Below are 25,369 nucleotides of genomic sequence, written 5' to 3' on the forward strand. Positions count from 1 at the left end.
ATTGACATGTTCTACCATATCAGCCAGCTTTACCTGACCTCTCAAATATCAATGCCCCTCTCACTGGTGAATACTTAAGCTTAAGGATTTCCTCTACTCCCTCCATCACCAGCCATAGATATTATCTTCTACCCCTGATCAGGCCTACACTCACTTTAGTCATCTTCCGGTTCTTCACATGTGTGTAGAAGCACCTGAGGGTTTTCCTTAATCCTACTTGTCAAGGCCTTCTCATATCCCCTTCTAGCTCTACCCAAGGCCATACTTAACCTCCTTCCTGGCTCTGTTGTAAATCTGTAAAGCCCTGCCTGATCCTTGCTTCCTAAACCTTAAGAAAGATTCTTTCTTCCTTTTTTTTTTAAAAATATAGGAAAAGTTAGAAGAATGATGGGGAATCTCTTGAAACCCAATGAATATTGAAAGACCTAGATAAAGTAGATACAGAAAGGATGTTTCCTATAGTGGGGGAATCTAGGACCAAAGGGCACAGCCTCAGAATACAAGGAAGTCCTTTTAGAGCAAAGATGAGGAAAAATGTCTTTAGCCGGAGTGAGATGAATCTGTGGGGGACAAATCACTGGGTATATCTAAAGTGAAGGCTGATAGGTTCCTGATCAGTAAAGGCATTAAAGGTTATGGAAGGAGGCAGGAGAATGGGGTTGGGATGGATAATAAATCAGTCATGATGGAATGGTGGAACAGATGATGGGCTGAATGGCCTAAAGCTGCTCCTATATCTTACAGTTCTCCTTTTGACTAGATGTTCCATATTTCTTGTCAACCATGATTCTTTCACCCTACGATTCTTTTCCTGCCTCAGTGGGACAAACCTATCCGGAAACCAATGCAGGTGCTCCCTAAATAACCTCCACTTTTCTACTGTGCATTTCCCTAACTACATCTGTTTCCGGTTTACGCTCCGAAGTTCCTGCCTAAAAGCATATAATTCCCAGTCTTCAGTTAAATACTTTCCTATACTGTCAGTTCCCATCCTTGTCTAAAGCTATGGTAAAGATCAGGGAGTTGTGGTCACTGGATCTGAAATGCTCACCCATTGAGAGATCTGACACCTGACCATGTTCATTGTTTAGTACTACATCCAGTATGGCCTCTCCTCTAGTCAGCCTGTCTACATATTGTGTCAGGAAACCTTCCTGGACACACCTAACAAATTCTGCCCCATCTAAACCTTTTGCACAAAAGAGGTGCCAATCAATATTTGGAAATTTGAAGTCACTCATGTTATTGCTCCACCTTTCTAAAATCTGCCTCCCAACCTGTTCCTCAGTGTCTCTGTTACTATTGAGGAATGGGAGTGTCTACTGAGTATTTCTGTTTCTTCCAATAAAGTGTTGCTCCCTTCCCTCTTTCTGACCAACTCAATAGACAATCCCTCCATAACATCCTTCCTTACTGTAGCTGTGATACTATCCTTGATTAGCAAGGACACTCCCCCTTCTCTTCTACTTCCCTCCCAGTCTCTGTTGAAACATCTAAACCCAGGAATAAGCAGGAGCCATTCCTGCCTTTGTGACAGCCAGGACTCCATAATGGCCACAATGTTGTAGTTCCATTACTGGCATATGATATAGGGAAACAATTTTATACAATCATAACATCTAGCTCCTCTTTGCCAACAATACCTAGGCTACTGGACTGTGTTTCAGCTGTCTAACTTATTCAAAAACACAACCTTCTCAAGATTTCCAGCTGCCAAGCATTCGTATTAACGTTATCTATCAAGCATCTCTGCATCAGTCTCAACACCATCCATTTTACCCAATTTAAACTGTTGACATTCTTCCCATCCTTTAAAGAATTGAAGAATGCTATAAAAAAAACTATAGAGGATGCAGAAAAGATTCACAAGGATATTATCTGGACTGGAATTACAAGGACCAAATGAATAGGTTGAGATGGCTTTCCCTGGATCAGAGGCAGCTCAGTGGGTGTCCTTATTGATCATTATAAATCAAAATGGGTTATAAAATCAAAAGGGGTGCCTCAATTTTTTCTTCAGGGTAGAAAAGTATGAAACAAAAGGCATACATTTAAGGTCAGAGGGGAATGATTTAAAGGGGATCTGAAGGTTAAGTATTTTCAGAGGGTGATGCGTATATGGAACAAGACGTCAAAGGAGATAGAAGAGGCAGGTGCAATTATGTTTAAGAATCATTTGGACAGGTACATAGATAGAAAATGTTTAGAAAAGGGCCAAATGCAGGCAAATGGATTAGTTTAGATAGGTTGGGCCAAAGGGCTTTCTTTCCCCCAATATATATGAATCTATGTTCTCTGTTATACAGTCTTTTGGGAATCCATTTCTTACCTGGATTTCTATTGCAGGTGTAGGCCCAGGCTTCGGGCAAGAGATGCAAGAAGACGTCCCCGAGCAGCCCACCAATGGCAAAACTCAACAATCGTTTCAACCGTTGGGAACCATCTACATGGGCAGAGAGAGGAAAACCTCAAGATGAGCAGTCAACTTATAAACTCTAACCAAAGGCAAGCAACCAAGTCTTGCCAATCTTGCTGCTATGACCATTCTGAAATCGCTCTGTGGCTGTCAACAAACAACTGAGCCATACACAGGGCATTAACAGACTGCCCCGATGGTTTTCTAACAATTTGTGCTGGCTGAAGTCTGCTGCAACTGATTTGAAGTGCTATGATCAAAAACAGCATTAAAAGAACAATAAAGCATTAATGTGGGGGAACATGTCGCGTCCTTTTCAGGGCGGTTAGGCCACCTTTGGTCCCCACCTGGCACTCAGCTCTCACCTGCGGCTCCCCGTAGCTGTTTGCATGCGACAGCGGCCACACCCCGGGCAACAGCTTCGACAAGCCGGCTAAACCAGGTGAGGGTAGCCGACGGGTCTCAAACCCTCGGTGAGATAGGGAGTTGTCTATCCCAGCATGTGAAGGCAGACTCCGGCGGATTGAGCGGACGAGACCTATGGAAGGTCCAATGGTCACGAAGGCGGTCTCTGCAAGCGTCGTGGAACGTGTAGAGCAGGACAAGACACAGAAGACGTCCTGGTCATCCACTGCGCCTAGTCCCATCTCCAGCCGTCTAGACTCTGTCTTACCACTGGATCCAGATGGGAATTGGGGAGAGGGAGAAAGGCTGACGCTGCACAACTCTCCTTCACTTAAATCCAAATCACGCGCTAGTCTCAACACCATCATAATGGTGTCGAGGTCCTCATCGACGTCAATGATGGACGAACAACCAACCACCAACCAAAGCATTAGTAAAAAAAAATTAAAACCAAACTTAAAACTGCAAGTTAACTTAATTATAGTTAAAAAAGTCATTTATCTTTTGATAAAGGTGAGCCCATTCAAAAATGAAGCTAGATGGGGAGGAGGGGTGGCACTACTGGTCAGGGATACTATTACAGCTACAGAAAGGGAGCAGTTACTCTATGGGGGGGTATTCTATAGGCCCCCTGGTAGCAGCAGAGATACAGAGAAGCAGATTGGAGGCAGATTTTGGAAAGGTGCAAAAATAACAGGGTTGTTATCATGGGTGACTTTAACTTCCCTAATATTGATTGGCACCTGATTAGTTCCAAGGGTTTAGATGGGGTAGAGTTTGTTAAGTGTGTCCAGGACAGATTCCTGTCACAGTATGTGGACAGGCCGACTAGGGGGAATGCCATACTAGATCTAGTACTAGGTAGTGAACTGGGTCAGGTCACAGATCTCTCAGTGGGTGAGCATCTGGGGGACAGTGACCACCGCTCCCTGGCCTTTAGCATTATCATGGAAAAGGATAGAACCAGAGAGAGGACAGGAAAATTTTTAATTGGGGAAGGGCAAATTATGAGGCTATAAGGCTAGAACTTGCGGGTGTGAATTGGGATGATGTTTTTGCAGGGAAGTGTACTATGGACACGTGGTCGATGTTTAGAGATCTCTTGCAGGATGTTAGGGATAAATTTGTCCCGATGAGGAAGATAAAGAATGGTAGGGTGAAGGAACCATGGGTGACAAGTGAGGTGGAGAATCTAGTCAGGTGGAAGAAAGCAGCATACATGAGGTTTAGGAAGCAAGGATCAGATGGGTCTATTGAGGAATATAGGGAAGCAAGAAAGGAGCTTAAGAAGGGGGCATGAGAAGGCCTTGGCGAGTAGGGTAAAGGAAAACCCCAAAGCATTCTTCAATTATGTGAAGAAAAAAAGGATGACAGGAGTGAAGGTAGGACCGATTAGAGATAAAGGTGGGAAGATGTGCCTGGAGGCTGTGGAAGTGAGTGAGGTCCTCAATGAATACTTCTCTTCGGTATTCACCAATGAGAGGGAACTTGATGATGATGAGGACAATATGAGTGAGGATGATGTTCTGGAGCATGTTGATATTAAGGGAGAGGAGGTGTTGGAGTTGTTAAGGACGAATAAGTCCCCGGGGCCTGACGGAATATTCCCCAGGCTGCTCCACGAGGCGAGGGAAGAGATTGCTGAGCCTCTGGCTAGGATCCTTATGTCCTCGTTGTCCACGGGAATGGTACCGGGGGACTGGAGGGAGGCGAATGTTGTCCCCTTGTTCAAAAAAGGTAGCAGGGATAGTCCCGGTAATTATAGACCAGTGAGCCTTACGTCTGTGGTGGGAAAGCTGTTGGAAAAGATTCTTAGAGATAGGATCTATGGGCATTTAGAGAATCATGGTCTGATCAGGGACAGTCAGCACGGCTTTGTGAAGGGCAGATCGTGTCTAACAAACCTGATAGAGTTCTTTGAGGAGGTGACCAGGCATATAGATGATGGTAGTGTAGTGGATGTGATCGATATGGATTTTAGTAAGGCATTTGACAAGGTTCCACACGGTAGGCTTATTCAGAAAGTCAGAAGGCATGGGATCCAGGGAAGTTTGGCCAGGTGGATTCAGAATTGGCTTGCCTGCAGAAGGCAGAGGGTGGTGGTGGAGGGAGTACATTCAGATTGGAGGATTGTGACTAGTGGTGTCCCACAAGGATCTGTTCTGGGACCTCCACTTTTCGTGATTTTTATTAATGCTCTGGATGTGGGGGTAGAAGGGTGGGTTGGCAAGTTTGCAGATGACACAAAGGTTGGTGGTGTTGTAGATAGTGTAGAGGATTGTCGAAGATTGCAGAGAGACATCGATAGGATGCAGAAGTGGGCTGGGAAGTGGCAGATAGAGTTCAACGCGGAGAAGTGTGAGGTGGTACACTTTGGAAGGACAAACTCCAAGGCAGAGTACAAAGTAAATGGCAGGATACTTGGTAGTGTGGAGGAGCAGAGGGATCTGGGGGTACATGTTCACAGATGCCTGAAAATTGCTTCACAGGTAGATAGGGTAGTTAAGAAAGCTTATCGGATGTTAGCTTTCATAAGTCGAGGGATAGAGTTTAAGAGTCGCGATGTAATGATGCAGCTCTATAAAACTCTTGTTAGGCCACACTTGGAGTACTGTGTCTAGTTCTGGTAACCTCACTATAGGAAGGATGTGGAAGCATTGGAAGGGGTACAGAGGAGATTTACCAGGATGCTGCCTGGTTTAGAGAGTATGCATTATGATCAGAGATTAAGGGAGCTAGGGCTTTACTCTTTGAAGAGAAGGAGGATGAGAGGAGACATGATAGAGGTGTACAAGATAATAAGAGGAATAGATAGAGTGGATAGCCAGTACCTCTTCCCCAGGGCACCACTGCTCAATACAAGAGGACATGGTTTTAAGGTAAGGGGTGGGAAGTTCAAGGGGGATATTAGAGCAAGGTTTTTTACTCAGAGAGTGGTTGGTGCGTGGAATGCACTGCCTGAGTCAGTGGTGAGCAGATACACTAGTGAAGTTTAAGAGACTACTGGACAGGTATATGGAGGAATTTAAGGTGGGGGGTTATATGGGAGGCAGGGTTTGAGGGTCGGCACAAAATTGTGGGCATATTAGAGCAAGGTTTTTTACTCAGAGAGTGGTTGGTGCGTGGAATGCACTGCCTGAGTCAGTGGTGAGCAGATACACTAGTGAAGTTTAAGAGACTACTGGACAGGTATATGGAGGAATTTAAGGTGGGGGGTTATATGGGACGCAGGGTTTGAGGGTCGGCACAACATTGTGGGCCGACGGGCCTGTAATGTGCGGTACTGTTCTATGTTCTATGTAAAGATGAGTGGGAAGTTGGATGATTGGGAAGCTTTTAAAATCCAACTAAAAAAGCTATAAGAAGGGAAAAGATGAAATAGAGCGTAAACTAGCTGATAATATAAAGCAGGGTAATAAATGTTTTTTCAGTTATATAAAGAGTAAAAGGGAAGTGAGAGTTAATATTGGACCACTGGAAAATTATGCTGGTGAGGTAGTAATGGGGGACAAAGAAATGGCAGATGAACTTTGCTTCAGTCTTTACTGTGGAAGACACTAGGTGTACGCCCTTTTCTGGTTGGCTGCCAGAGACTAGTGGTTTTCCTCAGGGGTCAATATCAGAACCGCTACTTTTCACATTGTTTGTCAATGATTTAGATAGTGGAATTGATGGCTTTGTGGCCAATTTTGCAGATGATACAAGGACAGGGGGATGGGAAGGTAGGCTGGGGGCTGAGGAAACTATGTGATCACAGTGGGACTTAAATGGGAAGAATGGTCAGAAAGCGGTAGATGGAATATAGTGCTGGGAAATGGATGACAATGCATTTGGTAAAAGGAACCAAATATACCTGCAGACAGGTATATGGAGGAATTTAAGGCGGGGGGTTATATGGGAGGCAGGGTTTAAGGGTCGGCACAACATTGTGGGCGAAAGGGCCTGTACTGTGCTGTACTGTTCTATGTTCTATGTGCCAGCAATGACCATCGTAGAGCAGAGAGGTCAGATAAGTATCTTGTCTGTCAGCTCAGTTGCAGACAGTGGCAAATACAGGGGCAGTGCAAGAGTAGGATGCCCCTGCATCTGACCTCCAGCATGTTCCACAATTATTTTTCAATGAATGTTTGTAAAAACCTGACAGCTCTGACAATGCATCTAGTAGGTGGTTCTTTACAGAACTCCCAGCTGAATACCATGGGGAAGAGGAAAATCGAATTCCCCAGTTGTTCTTTCCTAAGATGACCTGGGTGCTTAATATATTTAATCCTTCAGAACATCATGTCTTTAAGTGAAATTGAGAATGTAGCTTTAATCATAAATGAATTTTATAATTACTTGGGCTGGACTAGAAAAAACACAATGACAAAAATTCAACTATACATTGACCCCTTTATGTAGTTTTTGTGACTTACCTTTAGATTTCAGTGTTGTTCCTGCCTCAATTGGAATGACGAGAAGAGGAAAGACACCACTGAGCCCAACCATCACAGAGCCAATTAAAGAACAGATCCAGGCATCAACACGCTCTCCTGAGAACAGTTCTGACCACGATCGGAGCTCAAACACATTTTCTGGGCACCACCATTGATTCTCATTAGCAGCCTGTGCAGCTGCTGCCTTTCGGGTCAGCTTCTTGGCATTGGCTCTGTGGATATCTGCACTGGACAGCGACGGAAACAAACCACAGACACAAAAGACGATAACAATAGTCGAGAATTGCTTCTGCATCACCATCCTGATCCTTGACTAGAATATCGGCGGTCCATTCACTGCAAAATAAACTGAAAATGTAATCTAAAAAGGAGTTGAACCTGAGGAACATCACACTATTAGCATTTTTGTACCTTGAATATAGCTAAATCTAACTTATTTCCAGAAGAGGATTGTGGCTTGTTACACCAAGAGATTATCAAAAGCTTCAGTGCAGGCTCGAAGGGCCGAATGGCCTACTCCTGCACCTATTTTCTATGTTTCTAAAACTAATGGCATCCATCACAGACAATACTGAATCTAAGTGCAACTAAGTTGTGGATCACTAAGGTTGTTTAGTTGAAATCTTTGACATTTCAGTTTAAGGTGTACATCTGTTCTTCCATATTCTAAGACAGCAACCTATAGCAATGAAGAACTCAAACGATTTCATGTTTGATTTCACTAATCACTGCATTCCTCTATTATTCAGACAGTGTACATCTTCTTTAAAATGTCCAGCATTTCCCTTTCCTTTCATTCACATACAATTTATGCTAGGCATTGTTTGCTTTTGTGCGGTTCACTTTCAAGGTTAAAAAGCCAAAAGTGCACTTGGGATTATTTAAACTTCCACAACCTGGATAGTAAGCTTTTATCCTCACTTTTGCCATCTTCTCATCCATTTTAATAATTTTGTAATTGCCAAGACAAGGAGCATAAACGAAACAGATTTTTTGACACCAAGTCACAATTGACTTACTATGGGATTGCAAATGGTAAAATAACGATATTAGGTCTACACTGGATCTGGAGAATTCATCTTAAATTCAGGACAAAATTTTTACATTTCAGTTAATTAAATAACCTAGGAAAAAAAACAGGAAGGAAATCTGAATGTGTTGTAAGGAAGCAAATCTCCAACTTTAATCCAATTTGCCCCATGTGCAAATCTACATCTACAGTTTGCAGTTGACTTCTAATTATCTCAGATAAAACAGTGATATGTCAGGCCCTTCTACACTACTACATTGGAACATAATAAAACCAGCAGGCTACCTGACATCAAACTAGACACCAAAGTGGGAAACTGAAAAAGAATGCGTTCCTAACTCGTATGTTTATGACCCAATCAAACACCAAGCATTATAGATAAAGTGCCAGCAGATTCGATTGAAGCTGATGTCTGCTACATCCAGTTGTGAATACAGTGGATTCTGTTTAATTGCCACACATCGGGACCAGTACATTTTGGGCCAATTAATTTGTTGCCTCAATCAGCCGAAGTTTCATGGACATAGTTAAAAAGGTACAAAAACACAAACTACCAATCAACTGAGTAACAAATTATGTATTTAATTCAAATACAGAACAATTTAGAACATTACCAATGCCACAATTCTATAAAACTGTAATAATTCCTAATTGTTATCGACAGAGGAATTCATCCAGTACACACTGCCGTGAGTATGGTGTCTAGAGAGCAGTAGCATCCCTCGTGAATGGGCTTTGCGTCCATTCTGGGGCACCCACTCACCTTTGGTTCCCATCAGACACAGCTCTCATCAGTGGTTCTAAATAGCTATTTGCATGCGACAACAGCCACACCCTGGTAGACCGCTCCCATAAGCAGGCTAAACCAGACGAGGGTAGCCTGTGAGCCTCCTACCCCAGTGAAACAGGGCCATGCCTGTCCTTACATGTGGTCAGCTCTGGTGGACCCAGCAGCCAAGAAGGCAATTCGGTAATGCTTTGTGGAGAGCAAAGGACATAATGGGGGACTGCAACCAAGGAAAACTCCAGTTTGCCACAACTACTCTTACCACTGGACTTGGACTGTAAGGGAAACTGTGGCTCAGAATGGAAGCGGACAGAGGAGGAATGGAGAGGTGATAGGAGATTCCATATTTAGAGGAGTAGATAGGAGAGACTGTGGATGTGACAGAGAAACCCAGATAGAATATTGTTGCCTGGGTTCCAGGAACAGGGATGTCTTGGATCATGTCCACGACATTCTAAAGAGAACAGCTGGATGTATGGTACATATTGGTACCAAAGACATAGGAATGAAAAGAGAGGAAGTCCAAAAGAGAATTTAGAGAGCGAGGTAGAAAGCTGAAAAATAGGACCTCCAGGGTAACAATCTCTGGATTGCTGCCTGTGCCATGCACCAGTGAGAACAAGAGTAGATTAGATTATGATGACACGCAGTCCTCTTTTATTGTCATTTAGTAATGCATGCATTAAGAAATGATACAATATTTCCTCTGGTGTGATATCACAAAACATAGGACAGACCAAGACTGAAAAAAAACTAACAAAACCACAAAATTATAACATATAGTTACAACAGTGCAACAATACTATAACTTGATGAAGAAGTCCATGAGCACATTAAAAGTTCAAAGTCTTTCAAATGTCCTACATCTCACGCAGATGGAGAGAAGGAAGAAAAACTCTCCCTGCCATACCCGACCACGCTCCAACTCTGAGTCATCCGAAAACTTCGAGCTCTGATCAGCTCTCCGACACAGAGTACTGAGCGCCATCACTATCCGAACAATTCGATCTCCTTCTCAGCTGTCAACAGCAGGCAGAGCCGGGGATTTTGAGGCCTACCCTCTGAAAGATTCCCAACCGCGCAGTAACGACAGCAGCGAACGAGCGTTTCAGAGATTTTTCCAGATGTTCCTCTGTGCTTTCATGTCTATCTTCATCAAATCAGAATTGTCCACGGCCCCTATTTAACAGATACAATATCATTTTTCATCGGAGGGCTGCGCACGCGTGGCGCGCTGCTTCTCTTCTCTTCCCTCCAAATAGGATGATTTGGCAGATGAATGTGTTGCTGGAGAACTGGTGTAGGGGGCAAGGTTTCAAATTTATGGATCATTGGGATCTCTTCTGAGGAAAGAATGACCTATACAAAAGGATGGACTATACCTGAACCAGAGGGGGACCAATATCCTTGCAGACAGGCTTGTTGGAGCTGTTATGGAGGGTTTAAACTAATTTGACAGGGGAATGGGAGCCAGAGTGATACAGTTGAGGACTGGGATGTTGGTTTACAAGCAGAGGTAATATATAGTGAGACTGTCAGGAAGGATAGGCAGATGAAAGGGCAAAACTAAAGACAGTGGGATGGGTTGCAGCGTAATGGGGGACAAATACAGGACTAAAGGTGTTATATTTGAATGCACGCAATATACAAAATAAGGCAGATGATCTTGTATCACAGTTGGAGGTTGGCAAGTACAAGGCTGTGAGTATCTATCAAAATCTATCGAAAGGACAGGCAGGGAGGACTGGCTTTGCAGGTTAAAATGAAATTAAATCTTTAGCAAGAGGGGACATAAGATCCGAAGATATCAAATCCTTGTGGGTAGAGTTGAGAAACTGCAAGGGCAAGAAGATGCCAATGTGAAATACTTACAGGCCTCTAAACAGAGGTCAGGATATGGTCTACAAATTACAGCGGGAGACAGAAAACACACGTCAAAAAGGCAATGTTACATTAGTCATGGGGGATTTCAATATGCAGATGGATTGGGAAAATCAAGTTGCTGTGGAACCCCAAGAGACAAAATTTGTAGAATGCCTTTGAGATGGGTGTTTAGAGCAACTTGTGGTTCGACCCAATAAAGGATGAGCTATTCTGGATTTGGTGTTGTGTACTGCACCAGATATGATTAGGGAGCTTAAGATAAAAGAATCCTTAGGAAGGGAGGGAACGTCGACTCATGTGGCCAAGTGGTTAAGGCATTCGTCTAGTTATCTCAAGGTCGCTAGTTCGAGCCTCAGCTGTAGCAGTGTGCTTGTGTCCTTGAGCAAGGCACTTAACCACACATTGCTCTAGTGTCTATGCGAGGAGTGGCGCCCCACACAGACTTCCAATCTGCACCTTGTAAGGCAGTGGTCCCCAACCACCAAAGAATGTGCTACCGGACCGCAAGGAAACGATATGATTTGGCGATATGAGTCAGCAGCACCTTTCCTCAGTCCCTGGCACGCCCAATGTTGGACTTGAACGCATGCAAGGTCATTATGCATGCATCATTCATGTCAGTGCAGGAAGAAAATCAACTCCTCGAGCTTGCAAATGATGGTGGGCTGAAAAGTATGTTTGACATAAGATCTCTGCCGGCATTCTGGATCAAAGTCAAGGCTAAATATCCTGAGACAGCCACGAAAGCACTGAAAACATTGCTTCCATTTCCAACATACCTCTGCAAAGCGGGCTTTTCTGCAATGAATGCAACGAAAACTAAACAGTGGAATAGACTGGACATAAGGAACCCCCTTCGAGTATCGCTGTCTCCCATCACCCCTTGATGGGACTGTCTTTTTGCAGGAAAACAAGCCCAGGGCTCCCACTGATTCAGCGATATTGGTGTGTTGCAATGATTTTATATGTTCATATGGGGAAAATATGTGTTGTGTTTAATATCCAAACGTTACTTAAAATGTTATGATGACTTAAAAGTGACTTGTATTTGATTTATCACTATATTAATGCAAGGAAAATATGCACTGTGTGTTTTAATATTAAACTTGTTAGATAAACCCTTGTAGAAACGAAATTGAGTGTAGTAGTCACTTATAATTGACTTATAGTTGACTTATCACCTATGTTCCGGTCGCAATTAACACCCCCCTCAGGGTTGCCAACTGTCCCGTATTAGCCGGGACATCCCGTATATTGGGCTAAATTGGCCTGTCCCATACGGGACTGCCCTTGTCCGTTATTTCCCCCACTAAGGTAGAGCGTTCCTATAAAACCTTTCGTGCCGAAATGGCGTAAAGCGAAGAAGCAATTACCATTAATTTATATGGGGAAAATTTTTGAGCGTTCCCAGACCAAAAAAATAACCTACCAAATCATACCAAATAACACATAAAACCTAATATAACACTAATATATAGTAAAAGCAGGAATTATATAATAAATACACAGCCTATATAAAGTAGAAATAATGTATGCACAGTGTAGTTTCACTGAACAGAATCACCAAAAACGATTTGTCAAAAAAAATCGGCACGTACACGCATGCGCACACTGGCGCCTGCGCAAGGCTTCTCGGAGTAAACACAACGTATTTGACTGCTACTCTTGTCCGTTGGCAACCCTACCCCCCCCCCACCCCCTGGTCAGCCAGTCCGCAAGAATATTGTCAATAATAAACAGGTCCGCAGTGCAACAAGGTTGGGGATCCCTGTTGTAAAGCATGAAAATACCCGACGCAGGCCTCTCATGGTCTGAGTCGACGTTCCCTCCTTCCATCCTTAGGAAACAGTGATCAAAATGTGATTGAATTCACACTGTAATTTGAGAGGGAGAAACTAAAGAAAGATGTATCAGTATTAAAGTGGGGAAAAGGGAATTAGAGGCATGAGGGAGGAGTAGGCGAAAGTTGATAAGAAGGGACACTAGCAGGGATGACAGCAGAGTAGCAATGGCTGGAGTTTCTGGGAGCAATTCAGAAGACATAGATGAAGTATTTTAAAGACAAGGTGATACAACCATGGCTGACAAAGGAAGTCAAAGCCAACACAAAAGCAAGTGAGGGCATATAATAGAGCAAAGATTAGTGTTAAGTTCGAGAATTGAGAATTTTTAAAATACCAACAGGGAGGCAAATATTGCGACTAGACCTATTCTGGCAATAGGCAAATTGCAGTGGGTCCAGGTCATTGCTGAGACAGGAGTTAATTCTAGTCAATCTCTCTCAAAGCACTTCCATCACCATATATGTGAGTGCTATGGGACAATAGTCACTAAGGCAGCTTATCCTGCTCTTCTCGGCCACTGGTATAAAATGGGAACTTTCAACTACAGAAATGAAAAATTGAAAAAGAAAATGCCGTAAACACCCCTGCCAGTTGGTTGGCACATGTTTTCGGGGCCTTACCTGATAACTCCATTGGGCATTGGGGCCTGTTGCCTTGCGGGGGTGATTAGCAGTGTTTCACTGGGGTCTGTGTTGGGACCATTTCGCTTGATGTTGTTTGTCAATGATCTGGATGATAAAACTGATGGCTTTCTGTGTCTGATTCTAAGATAGGCAGAGAAGGAGATGGCGTCGAGGAAGCAGAGAGACTGCAGAAGGACTTAGCTCGGAGAATGGGAAAAAGGAGGCAGATGGGATGTGTATAGTCTTACACTCTGATAGAAAGAATAAAAATTTTCTAAACAGGGTGAAAATTCAAAAATCTGAGATGTAAAGGGATTTAGGAATCCTCGTTCAGGATTCCCTTAAGGTTGGTTTACAGGTTGAATTGGTGGTGAGGAAGGCAAATGCAATGTTAGCATTTATTTCAACACGAGAATATAAAAGCAAGGATGTACTGCTGATGCTGTAACAAGGGATTGGTGATGCCTCACTCCAGTATTGAGAGCAGTTTTGGGCCCTTATTTAAGAGCCAGGGAACAATTTCGTATGAGGTTGGAAGCAGAATCCAATGCACGTCAACACTGGCAGGGTTGGCAGGCCATTACTTCCTACAAAGCGAAATCCAACATCATGAATGGAAGTGATGCTTCAGTCCCAGATGAGCTCAGTGCCTTTTATGCATGCTTTCAGAATCAGGTTTATTATCACTGGCATATGTCATGAAATTTGTTAATTTAGCAGCAGCAGTTCAATGCAATACATAATATAAAAGAGGAAAAAATAATAAATAAAAGTATATACATGTTGAATAGATTAAAAATTGTGCAAAAACAGAATTATTAAAAAGTGAGGTAGTGTTCACGGGTTCAATGTCCATTTAGGAATCGGATGGCAGAGGGGAAGAAGCCGTTCCTGAATCACTCAGTGTGCTTTCAGGCTTCTGTACCTCTTACCTGACCATAACAGTGAGAAAAGGGCATGCACTGCCTTTCTGAGACACCACTCCTTGAAGAGGTTCTAGGTACTTCGTAGGCTAGAACCCAAGATAGAGCAAACTAAATTTACAACTCTCTGCAGCTTCTTTTGGTCCTGCGCAGTAGCACCCCCCCCTCCGCATCCCAGACAGTGATGCAGCCTGTCAGAATGCTCTCCACGGTACATCTTTAGAAGCTTTTGAGTGTTTTTCTTGATGTACCAAATCCCTTCAAAATCCTAATGACGTACAGTCACTGTCTTTCAAAGGGAAAATAGAACTACAGCTATGAGGATCACTGCAGTCTCAGAGGGCGATATCAGGCTGTCTTTCAAGAGGTGAACTCTCACAAGGCAACAGGCCCCAATGGGGTACCTAGTAGGGCCCTGAAAACCTGTGCCAACCAACTGGTGGATATGTTTACAGCATTTTCAATCTTTTATTGCAGTCGAAAACATTTATGTATCGGGCGGCACCTAATTAATTAGCATGTTTATTTCGGCTTTTTTCTTAAAGATGTGTTGTGTGCCTCCCGGCTACTGCTGCATTCTCCATGAATCGGTATCTGTCCACGGCCTGCGGGTTGGGGTGGTGGGACACTGGGGTGTCGTCTGTTTCCATTAGAGCAGGCAGCTCATCTTCTCCTATGACTGCCTGCCTCGATGTCGAAGGTCGAGGTTCGTCGTCTGCTGCGGCTGATGTGGAAAGCATGCTTGACTGCTGAGCCTCACACATTTTTCTATCATACAGTTCTTTGTAAGCACTTAAACCATCCTGCAAATATCCCCTAAACCAACGTACCCCTTCAAAATTAAAGTCGTACTTTATCATTGCAGCGAAAATCTCATGCAGTTGCTTCACGTTCATTTCGCTACTGCATTCGGTTTCAATTGTTATCCTTTCCTCTTCCAATTGCATCAGCTCTTGGTCATGGGATGCAAAAACCTCTTCAACATCATCTTCGTCAGTTTCCACAAGCCAAACTCACGTTGTCCTTACTTCATTCACCACGATCAAAATGTTTAATTATGTCTAGTTTTACGCTAAGTGTAACACCCTTACGAGCTCTTTCAGGCTTTTCCAATACCTCAGAACTCATCTTGCAAACGGCTGCTCACATTGGTTGTCGACTTCAGGAGTAGCAGACCGCACAACAGTGAAAACACCTTCTGTTAGTGAAAACAGGGAACTAATGTAGGTCTTTCGTAACAGTAAGGTTTTGTAAAGCGAACGTTCGAAAAGCGGGAGACACCTATATGTAAGTTTGCTGATGACACAACAATTGTGGGCCGTATCTCGGGTAATGATGAGTTTGAGTACAGAGAGGAAATTAAGAACCTGGTGGCATGGTGCGAAGACAATAACTTATCTCTCAACGTCAGCAAGACAAAGGAACTGGTTGTCAACTTCAGAAGGAGTAGCGGACCGCACGACCCAATTTACATCGGTGGTGCGCAAGTGGAACAGGTCAAAAGCTTTAAGTTCCTCAGGGTCAATATCACAAATGACCTGACTTGGTCCAACCAAGCAGAGTTCACTGCCGAGAAGGCCCACCAGCGCCTTTACTTCCTGAGAAAACTAAAGAAATTTGGCCTGTTCCCTAAAACCCTCACTAATTTTTATAGATGCACCGTAGAAAGCATTCTTCTAGGGTGCATCACAACCTGGTATGGAAGTTATCCTGTCCAAGACCGAAAGAAGCTGCAGAAGATCGTGAACACAGCGCAGCACATCACACAAACCAATCTTCCATCCGTGGACTCACTTTACACCGCACGCTGTCGGAGCAGTGCTGCCAGGATAATCAAGGACACAACCCACCCAGCCAACACACTTTTCGTCCCTCTTCCCTCTGGGAGAAGGTTCAGGAGCTTGAAGACTCGTACGGCCAGATCTGGGAACAGCTTCTTTCCAACTGTGATAAGACTGCTGAACGGATCCTGACCCGGATCTGGGCCATACCCTCCAAATATCCGGACCGGCCTCTCGGTTTTTTTTTTTTGCACTACCATTTTTTCTATTTTCTGTTTGTGATTTATAATTTAAGTTTTTAATATTTACTAATTTTAACTATTTTTAATATTTTTAATATTTAATATTTGTAATCCAGGGAGTGGGAAGCGCAGAATCAAATATTGCTGTGATGATTGTATGTTCTAGAACCAATTGTTTGGTGACAATAAAGTATAAAGTATAAATCAGATCAGGAGCGTTCTGAATTTACCAGAGACCTCTGTACAAACACCAATCTGTTTCAATCACTCCTTTCTACCCTCATGGTCAGATAAAACCTACCATGCTTGGAGGGAGAAGGGTCTAGTTTCTATTGAAGACCTGTACATAGAAGCACGGTTTACAACATTTAGTCTGCTGAAAGAGAAATTTAAGCTGCCTCATTCGCACTTTTTTCGTTACTTACAAATTAAACACTACATTCAATCTAAGATTTGTAATTTTGAAATCCTTCCAGGGAAGCATATATTTTTTGATATTTTAAAGAACTCCAAGCATCTCATTTCTAAGTTTGTACATTTGTTTGATGATTGCACTGTAGTGTCTACTGTGAAGATTAGAGACACCTGGAGAGAGGAGTTGGGCATTGAATTATCTGAAGCTGGCTGGGACAAGAGTTTGTCTATGATACAGGCTTGCTCTGTTAACAGCAGGCACCAACTGATCGAGTTTAAAGTTGTTCATCGTCTCCACTACACTAAACTTAGATTGCACAGTATTTACCGTTCTGTCTCGCCAATGGATGCCAAGGGACGGAGGCCACATTGTCACACACCTTTTGGTTTTGCCCATTACTGACTGGATTTTGGTCCAAAATATTCGACTGATATTCCAAGGCCTATAAAAGATCCTTCCCCTTGGAAGCTGGTCTCGCCATCTTTGGCTGCTTGTAATCTACTATTTGTTTCCCTACAGCCATACAACAATCTCTGATGCTAGGGATGATTGTTGCTAAAAGACTTACCTTGAGGGAACGGAAATCACCCTCTCCCCCTTCCCTTCAGAGATGGATGGCTGATATGATCTTAGTCATACAGATGAAGAAACTTGGGTTCTTGAGAACCAATTAAAAATTTTTTGGCTATCTGGGATCCATTTCCTGCCGACCTGAATGAGGCCGGGGGCGGATGAACAATTTCCCCCCAGCTGATTTCTCAAGGCCCTCATTTGAGGTTTAATGTTTAGTATTTTTGAGCACTTTGTACAATAGGCATCCCTCTAATGTCATGTCCCTTTTTTTTTGCTTATTTCGTTTTTACACGTGTTTGAGCTGGTATGTTCTTGTTGATTTCATTTTTTTTTGGAAAATTTTGAAAATAAAGTACTTTTAAAAAAAAAGCATGTTAAAGTTTCCTTTTTAATTTTCCCTCTCTCTTACCATTTAAATGGCTGTGGTGTGTTTTTGTGCCGGATGTTGGAGAACTGGGAGATCCCAGGCTGAGTATCATATCATTAAGGATGCAAAATCAGAAAGGATAGCAAGGTGTGATGTGGCCAAAATCAGAAAGGATTGCCAGGTATGATGTGGCCATCACTGAATCATGGCTGAAGGATGACTGTAGTTGGGAGCTGAATGTCCAAGGTTACAAGTTGTATTGGAGGGATAGGAAGGTAGGCAGACAGAGGGGGTGGTGTCGCTCTACTGGTAAAGAATGGCATCAAATCAGTAGAAAGATGTGACATAGGATCAGAAGATGTTGAATCCTTGTGGGTTGAGTTAAGAAACTGCCAGGGTAAAAGGACGTTGATGGCAGTTATCTACAGGCCTCCCAACAATGGCTGGGAGGTGGACCACAGGTTACAACAGGAAATAGAAAAGGTGAGTCAAAAGGGCAATGTTATGGTAGTCATGGGAGATTTTAACATGCAGGTCGATTGGGAAAATCAGGTTGGTAACAAGACAGTGAGTTTGTCGAATGCCCAAGAGATGGCTTTTTGGAGCAGTTTGTCGTTGAGCCTACCAGGGCAGGGGTCCCCAACCTTTTTTGCACCGCGGACCAGTTTAATACTGACAATATTCTTGCAGAATGGCTGACCCCGGGGTGGGGGGGGGGGTTCAAGTAGGGTTAAATTCACCTCAACATGTCTTTTACAGTTAGGGTTACCAACTTTCTCACTCCCAAATAAGGAACAAAATTAGCAGTCAAATCCCGGGATGCTTGTGTTTACCCCAGGAAAGACTACCGTGACCATGAAGCCTTGCGCGGGCACCTGTGTACACATGCACGTACGTGCCGATTTTTTTCCACAAATTGGTTTTGGCTTAATCTTTCCAACTGTACTGTACATACATTATTTCTACTTTATATAGGCTGTGTATTTATCATACTATTACTGCTTTTACTATATGTTAGTGTTATTTTCGGTTTTATGTGTTATTTGGTATGCTATTTTTTGGGTCTGGGAACGCTCAAAAATTTTTCCCATATAAATTAATGGTAATTGCTTCTTCACTTTATGCCATTTCGGCACAAAAGCTTTTATAGGAACGCTCTACCTTAGCAGAGGAAATATGGAACAAGGGCAGTCCCGTATGGGACAAACCAATTTAGCCCAATATACGGGATGCCCAGCAAATACGGGACAGTTGGCAACCCTATGTTCAAGTTCAACAGTGCGTGACAGGGAATGAGGAAAGGTGCAGCTGACTCATATCATTTCCTCGCGGCCCGGTAGCATATGCTTTGCAGCCTGGTGGTTGGGGACCACTGTATTAGGGGATCAGCTATACTGGATTGAGTGTTATGTAATGAACCAGAAGCGTTAGGGAGCTTAAGGTAAAAGGGGTCTTAAGAGCCGGTGATCACAATATGATTGTGTACAACTTGAAATTTGATAGGGAGAAAGTAAAGTCTGAATTAGCAGTATTTCAGCAGAGTAAGAGAAATTACAATGGTATGAGAGAGGAGTTGGCCAAAGTAAATTAGAAAGAGCAGCTGGCAGGGATGTCAGCAGAGCAGCAATGGCATGCATTTCTGGGGGAAAAAAGTGAGGAAGGTGCAGGACATGTGCATTCCAAAAGTGAAGAAATACTCAAATGGTAAAATAGTACAACCAGGGCTGACAAGAGAAGTCAAAGATATTGTAAAAGCAAACAAAAGGGCATACAACAAAGCAAACATTAGTGGGAAGGCAGAGGATTGGCAAGTTTTTAAAAACCTACAGAGAGCAACTAAAAAAATCATTAGAAGGGAAAAGATGAACTATGAAAGCAAGCTAGCAAATAATATCAAAGTATGTTAAAAATAAAAGAGAAATAAGAGTGGATATAGGTCCTCTAGAAAATGAGGCAGGAGAAATAGTAATGGGGGACAAAGAGATGGCAGATAAACTAAATAAGTATGTTGTATCAGTCTTCACTGTGGAAGACACTAGCAGTATGCCTGATGTAGTGTGCAAAGAAAAAGAAATGAGTGCTGTTACTGTTACAAGAGAGAAGGTGCTCAAAAGCTTAAAGACCTAGAGGTACACAAGTTACCCGGACCAGAGGAACTGCGCCCTAGGGTTCTGAAAGAGGTAGCGTTAGAGATTGTGGTGGTATGAGAAATAATCTTTCTAAAATCATTGGACTCTGGCATGGTGCCAGAGGACTGGAAAATTGCAAATGTCATCTACTCTTTAAAGAAAGGAGGAAGGCAGCAGAAAGGAAATTTCGACCAGTTGGTCTGACCCCAGTGGTTGGGAAGATGTTAAGAGCTAATTGTTAAGGATGAGGTGATGGAGTACTTGGTGACACAGGACAAGATAGTATGAAGTCAGCATGGTTTCCTTCAGGGAAAATCCCGCCTGTTGGAATTCTTTGAGCAGATTACAAGTAGGATAGATAAAGGGGATGCAGTGGATGTTGTATATTTGGACTTTAAGAAGGCCTTTGACTAGGTGCCACAGCCTTGTCACAAAATGCTGACATTTGTGCAACAACAAAGAGCCTAAGAATAGGAGGCCACCTTTAACCTGAACCGTGCCTACTGCAGCACCTTCAACTATCTTTAGGTAAGTGTCAAGCACATCATCCATGTAAGCCCAACCTTTAAGTTCCTATTCTGCCAATTATACTTACCCTGTGCTATCAACTAACAGTAAAGAACACCAAATTCATCAAATCTCGGGGCCTCAACACCCCAGCTCTAGTGAGCAGGTTGTGTTACACAGCCTTCAAATATTTCTAATACACCTACAATATTGGCAGCTACCTGATTATGTTTAAAGCTGTCCAGTAAAGCCAATACAATTAGCAAAAAAAAAAATCACTCTTTCAGTTCACCCTCAGTTATCAGTGATAGAAGGTGCACTTACCAGTAATTTGCTCATCGAGATGAATTTCACAAATACCATTCAGATCTAGATCTTACTAAAGGTTGGTCAAACCTGAACAAAGATAGTGATTTTCAGAGATGAAAGTGCATGCAGCACCTGATCAAATGTGACATTAGGGACCTCAAAATCCTGTCAAAAGGAATTAAGATCCTGTCTCTCTTTCCAGGATACATCCACGCTCAGGTGTCCCCAGAGAAGCATGCAGTATCCACTGGTACAATAAGGGATTTCTGTAAATGGTAGGCTCTAAGGGACTCAAGTGTGTTGTAGATAACAACAATGGTATTTTAACTTGAAACTGTAAATGGTGTTTTATGAAGCTTTGAATGTTGCATATAGGTTTTTGTTGTGACATTGTAGCCATGGAATAAACTTGGTATATGTAAAAAAAATGAAAACCCTCCAATTAACAGCACAATGATATAGCTGGGAGAGCTGCTTGCTACCTCATGTCCAGCAGCCCAAGTTCATTCCTGACTTCTGGTTCTGTCTGCATGGAGTTTACACTTTCTCCCTCTGACCACAAGCAGGGCAACCAGAGGCAACACAGCCTCCTCTGCTGCCAAGTTGAAGCCAGACACAGGAAAGAGGAGCAGCACCTCATATTCCACCTAGGTAGTCTTCAACCTGATGAACGTAGATTTCGCCAAGTGTCATAACCACTCCCTTCCCCACCAGTCCCATCACTGCTCCTTCCATTCCTCCCCCCCCACTTTCTTCATTGAGCCATCATTCACACATTCCTCCTGCTGGTTCCCCTCCAAATTCAGCCCTTCACCACATTTCTACCAAGGCTTCTACCAAGTGCACTCTCAAATTAAGGACATCAACTAATCAGGACTTCTCTAACAACACCTCCCAAGCCTGCAACCTTCAACTGCTAGGAGCAGTTCTCACACTAAACCAGCCTTGGAACTGTATCACTGCTCTTTCATTAGCAGGTCTAAATACTGAAACTCCCCGAGCAATCTGCAATAATCAAACACAGCTACTTACTGACACCAAGATAAATTAATGTTGAGCAACAAATATCAGAACCACAAAATGCTAGAAATGCTGTATCCAAAATAAAATCAAAACTGAGGAAAGAAAGCAAGATGCATGAAGGCTGTGACAGATTAAGAAAGGAATGCAACGTTCCAGACAATATCTTGCCTGACTTTCTCAAATTTTAAACAAATGATTTGCATGTTTCTGTTTTAATCTTTTATTGCATAAATCACATAGCCATTAACAATTAAAATAAAGGATGTTAGTTTAGCATTATAAACAGGCAATAGAAGCAAGAACAAAATTCACAGGAGGTAAACCACAACACAATGCTCATTTCCACTATTTTATGTGATCCAACATGCCCGTCACTGGATTCAACCACTTTCATAGCCTACCCCAAAATTAATTTAATATTCTGCAAAAACCCTGCCAATATGAATAATATAAAAATTAATTGCTGAAAACACTCAGCTGGTGAGACAGCATCTATAGGAAGAGAAACAGTTAATGTTTTGGGCTTGTGACCCTTCATCGGGACTGGGAAGGAGAAATACAAGTCAGTGTAGGTGAGAATGAAAGATACCCTTCAGCTTATCTGCAACATTCACTTATTTCTCTCACAGTCTTGATGAAGGGTTCTGAGTCTGAATCAACCGTTTCTCTTTCCTTCGATGCTGCCAGATCTGCTGAATGTTTCTAGACTATTTTCAGATTTCCAGCACTTTTTTTTAAAATGTTCATTTCCCAACATTAGTTCTGATTTACTTTCAGTCACGCCATTGCCCCGGCCTTGAAATCAAAAGAATGCATGAAATTCAAATGTGGATTTGAGTTTATGAAAAGCCACAAAGCTGTGAGCAACCATGCATAAGAAGAAAAAGAGCCAGAATATATACTCAATACATTCTCTAGTCATTTTAAATTCCTCTGCAAATCGGTTTCAACTACATCTGAATTATTGCACGATCAATAGATTTGTCTACAGAAAGCTGGACTTTACAAGTATTTCAGAATTACTGAATCACATGCCCACATTCTCAGAAAAATTTCAACTATATCTGTATGTTGTTGTTTCTAACAGACCATAAAGAACATTATTCTTGGCAATACACAAATGCAAATTGTGACCAAACAAAAAAAAATTTGAATAATTATTGCTAGGAAGAAACAAATTGAAACAGCAAATCTAGACATCACCACCTTTTAAATGAGGTAAACAGTTACCGTGCGTCTCAAAATTATCTGCTATTTCTCAGTGCTTCTACAAACTTACAACACATACTTTATTATATTGGAGTTTGCCGTGTCCTTTGCCAGCTTATGCTTTGTATTACTATAAAATCCTGTTCTATCTTGCAAAAGCTTGGCGATCTACTCCCCTTTCAAACGTGTGCTGACAATGAAAATATATGCAAGCAGCTGCAGCTATATTTTCTACGGTGTTTCTCTTTTGCCGTGCCTCAAGCACAGTTAGAAATCAAAGCAAGAGATAATTGGCATGGATGTAGATGATAGGCAATCCCCCCATGCCATGTCCCTGACAAATAAACCTGCAAATCTTCTTAAGTGAAAATTCCCACTTTGACCACCCACCCAAATCCATCAATGAGCTGACAAATCCTCTGATGAGCTGACTTTAGCCACAAAAATACTTTACCAGCCATCTATATCCTTGGAATGTCCTCGCCACATTCAGGAATCTCCTTAAATACTACTAAATCATTAAATATTTTGTCTTGCTCCACTAAATACTTTGAGACATCCAGAAGCTTGAGATACAATGGATGCAAAGGTGATCTACAAAAGCAGGTCAATACGTTGGCGGAAGAGGTGCAGCCTAATGCGGGTGTGGTTGTTACTCTGTGTCCTGCTCTCCAGACCTTGACATGAGCCACCCCCAAGGCAGAAAAGTGTCATGACAAAGCAGAACAGCAGATCCCTCCTTCCTACCGTTAATGATAAGGCCATGAGGGAGGTAATCACCTTTCTCCTCCCATGAGACACTAAAATAGGAGACACTCTGCTCCATCCACCCATGTGTTGGAAGAGACTTGAGGCTGGTGAAAGGGAAGAATTTGCCTCATCCATCCATGGGGTTGGTGAGTGGGAGATCCACCCATATGCCACAGACCTGATGAAATAAAAGATTTCCTCTCCACCGCACAATCATGCACACACTTGCTTTCAGGGACTATCGAGGCAAGAGGCATCATCTTCCTGGTATATGGGATTGAAAGACCCTCATTCCTTCCACATGGCCTCCTGTACTGAGGCCATGAGGCCACACTCAGGTCGGAGGAGCTACACAACTTGATGGATTGAACAACAATTTCTTGAACTTCTGGTAGCGCCCCCACCCACCACCATTCCCAATTCCCTTTTCCCTTTCTCACCTTATCTCCTTACCTGCTCATCACCTCCCTCTGTTTATCCCCCTTTCCTCCCATGGGGGAGGGGGGCAGGGGTGGTGATATAATATTCAGGGATAGGGCTTGAGTGGGGGTGATGGCTTGTCCACGATAGTGTGGGGTGGGGGTAATACCTTGCCCGGGGGGGGGAGAGATGGGGGCTATGCCTTGGATGGGGTGAGGTAATACCTTGCACAGAGATTTGGGGGTGGGAGTAAAAGGTTGCCCAAGATTTGGGGGGGGTGGGGTGGGGACAATACCTTGTCCATGATAGCGTGGGGTGGAGGTAATACCTTGCACATAGATTCTGGAGACGGGAGGGGCAAAAGATGCCCAGAGATTCAGATGGTGGGGTGCAATGCCTTGTCCATGATAGTGTGTGGGGTGGGGGCAAAAGGTTGCCCAGAGATTCAGGGGTGGGGTGATGCAATACCCAGGGTGAGGGAGTGGGGTAATTGTCCAAAGATTCGAGGGTGGGGGTGTAGAATCCTATGCGCAGATTTAGTAGGAAATGGACTCCCTCGCCAGGGTCAGCTGGGATGGAGGGAATCCCGAACACAAGCCCTCTTCTCCAGGCGCTGATTAGCTTTGAGCCTCTCTCCCAGTGGGCTGCAGAGGAAGCCTAGCCACTTACCAACCAGTCACAGCCTTTAAACGGGTGAGGGTCGGGAAGCACTGATCAACTTTTAGGCAAGTTAGTGAGTAGGTGGCAGGACAGAAGAAGGTAAGGCGGGCTGCTGCGTGTGTGTCGGTCGATAATGGAAGCAAAAATATCCCCCTCAGGAACCCAGCTCGCCTTCACCCTTCCCCGAGTACTCACCTCCGGCGGCAGCGGACAGGAACAGAACCACTGCGGCCTCCTCCCTTACCCCCACACCCACTCCTGCTTCAGCCGCCGCCACGTAAGCCAGCACGAAATGCGGGACCCGAGCGCCGGCCGGCCGAGCCCGCGCATGCGGACGCGAGCTCACTCGCGCACGCGCACGCGCACGTGACCATTTTCCCAATGCGCGGTCTCCAACCGTAACCGCGCGTGCCTGACCTGAGGTCAGTGAACGGAAATCGGCCGGATGTTCCTTTCTCCACCGACGCCGTTAGACGGTCTGAGCATTTCTGAACACGGCAGTTCTTGTACTGGCTGTGTGTTTCCCTTGATTTCCGAATATGGATCTTAACAGCATCTGCTGAACGCGCCTCAATCTCAATAGGTCTTCAGCTGCAAGAGAAAGAGTTCCTCTGGTCCCTTCACCAGAGTCATGGT

At 43.5% G+C, this 25,369-nt stretch overlaps 1 protein-coding gene across 2 annotated transcripts in view; it reads right to left on the reverse strand.

The window, feature by feature from the left end:
• The window catches only part of slc39a13 (solute carrier family 39 member 13), an 80,360-nt gene extending 55,300 nt beyond the window's left edge, over positions 1–25,060 (reverse strand). The window contains exons 1-3 of one of the 2 annotated variants that reach the window (XM_072272126.1): positions 24,929–25,060; positions 7,237–7,593; positions 2,330–2,443 (exon numbers count right to left, since the gene is read on the reverse strand). In XM_072272126.1, coding sequence (XP_072128227.1) covers positions 2,330–2,443; positions 7,237–7,558 — 436 coding nt within the window. In that variant the 5' untranslated portion in view covers positions 7,559–7,593; positions 24,929–25,060. Of the gene's footprint in view, positions 1–2,329; positions 2,444–7,236; positions 7,606–24,928 lie in introns of both variants that reach the window. The other variant, XM_072272125.1, reaches the window with a different exon arrangement.
• Between the last annotated feature and the right edge of the window lie 309 nt (positions 25,061–25,369).

This window comes from Mobula birostris, chromosome 11, assembly GCF_030028105.1.
Source record: "Mobula birostris isolate sMobBir1 chromosome 11, sMobBir1.hap1, whole genome shotgun sequence".
In the NCBI taxonomy this organism is placed as follows: Eukaryota; Metazoa; Chordata; class Chondrichthyes; order Myliobatiformes; family Myliobatidae; genus Mobula; species Mobula birostris.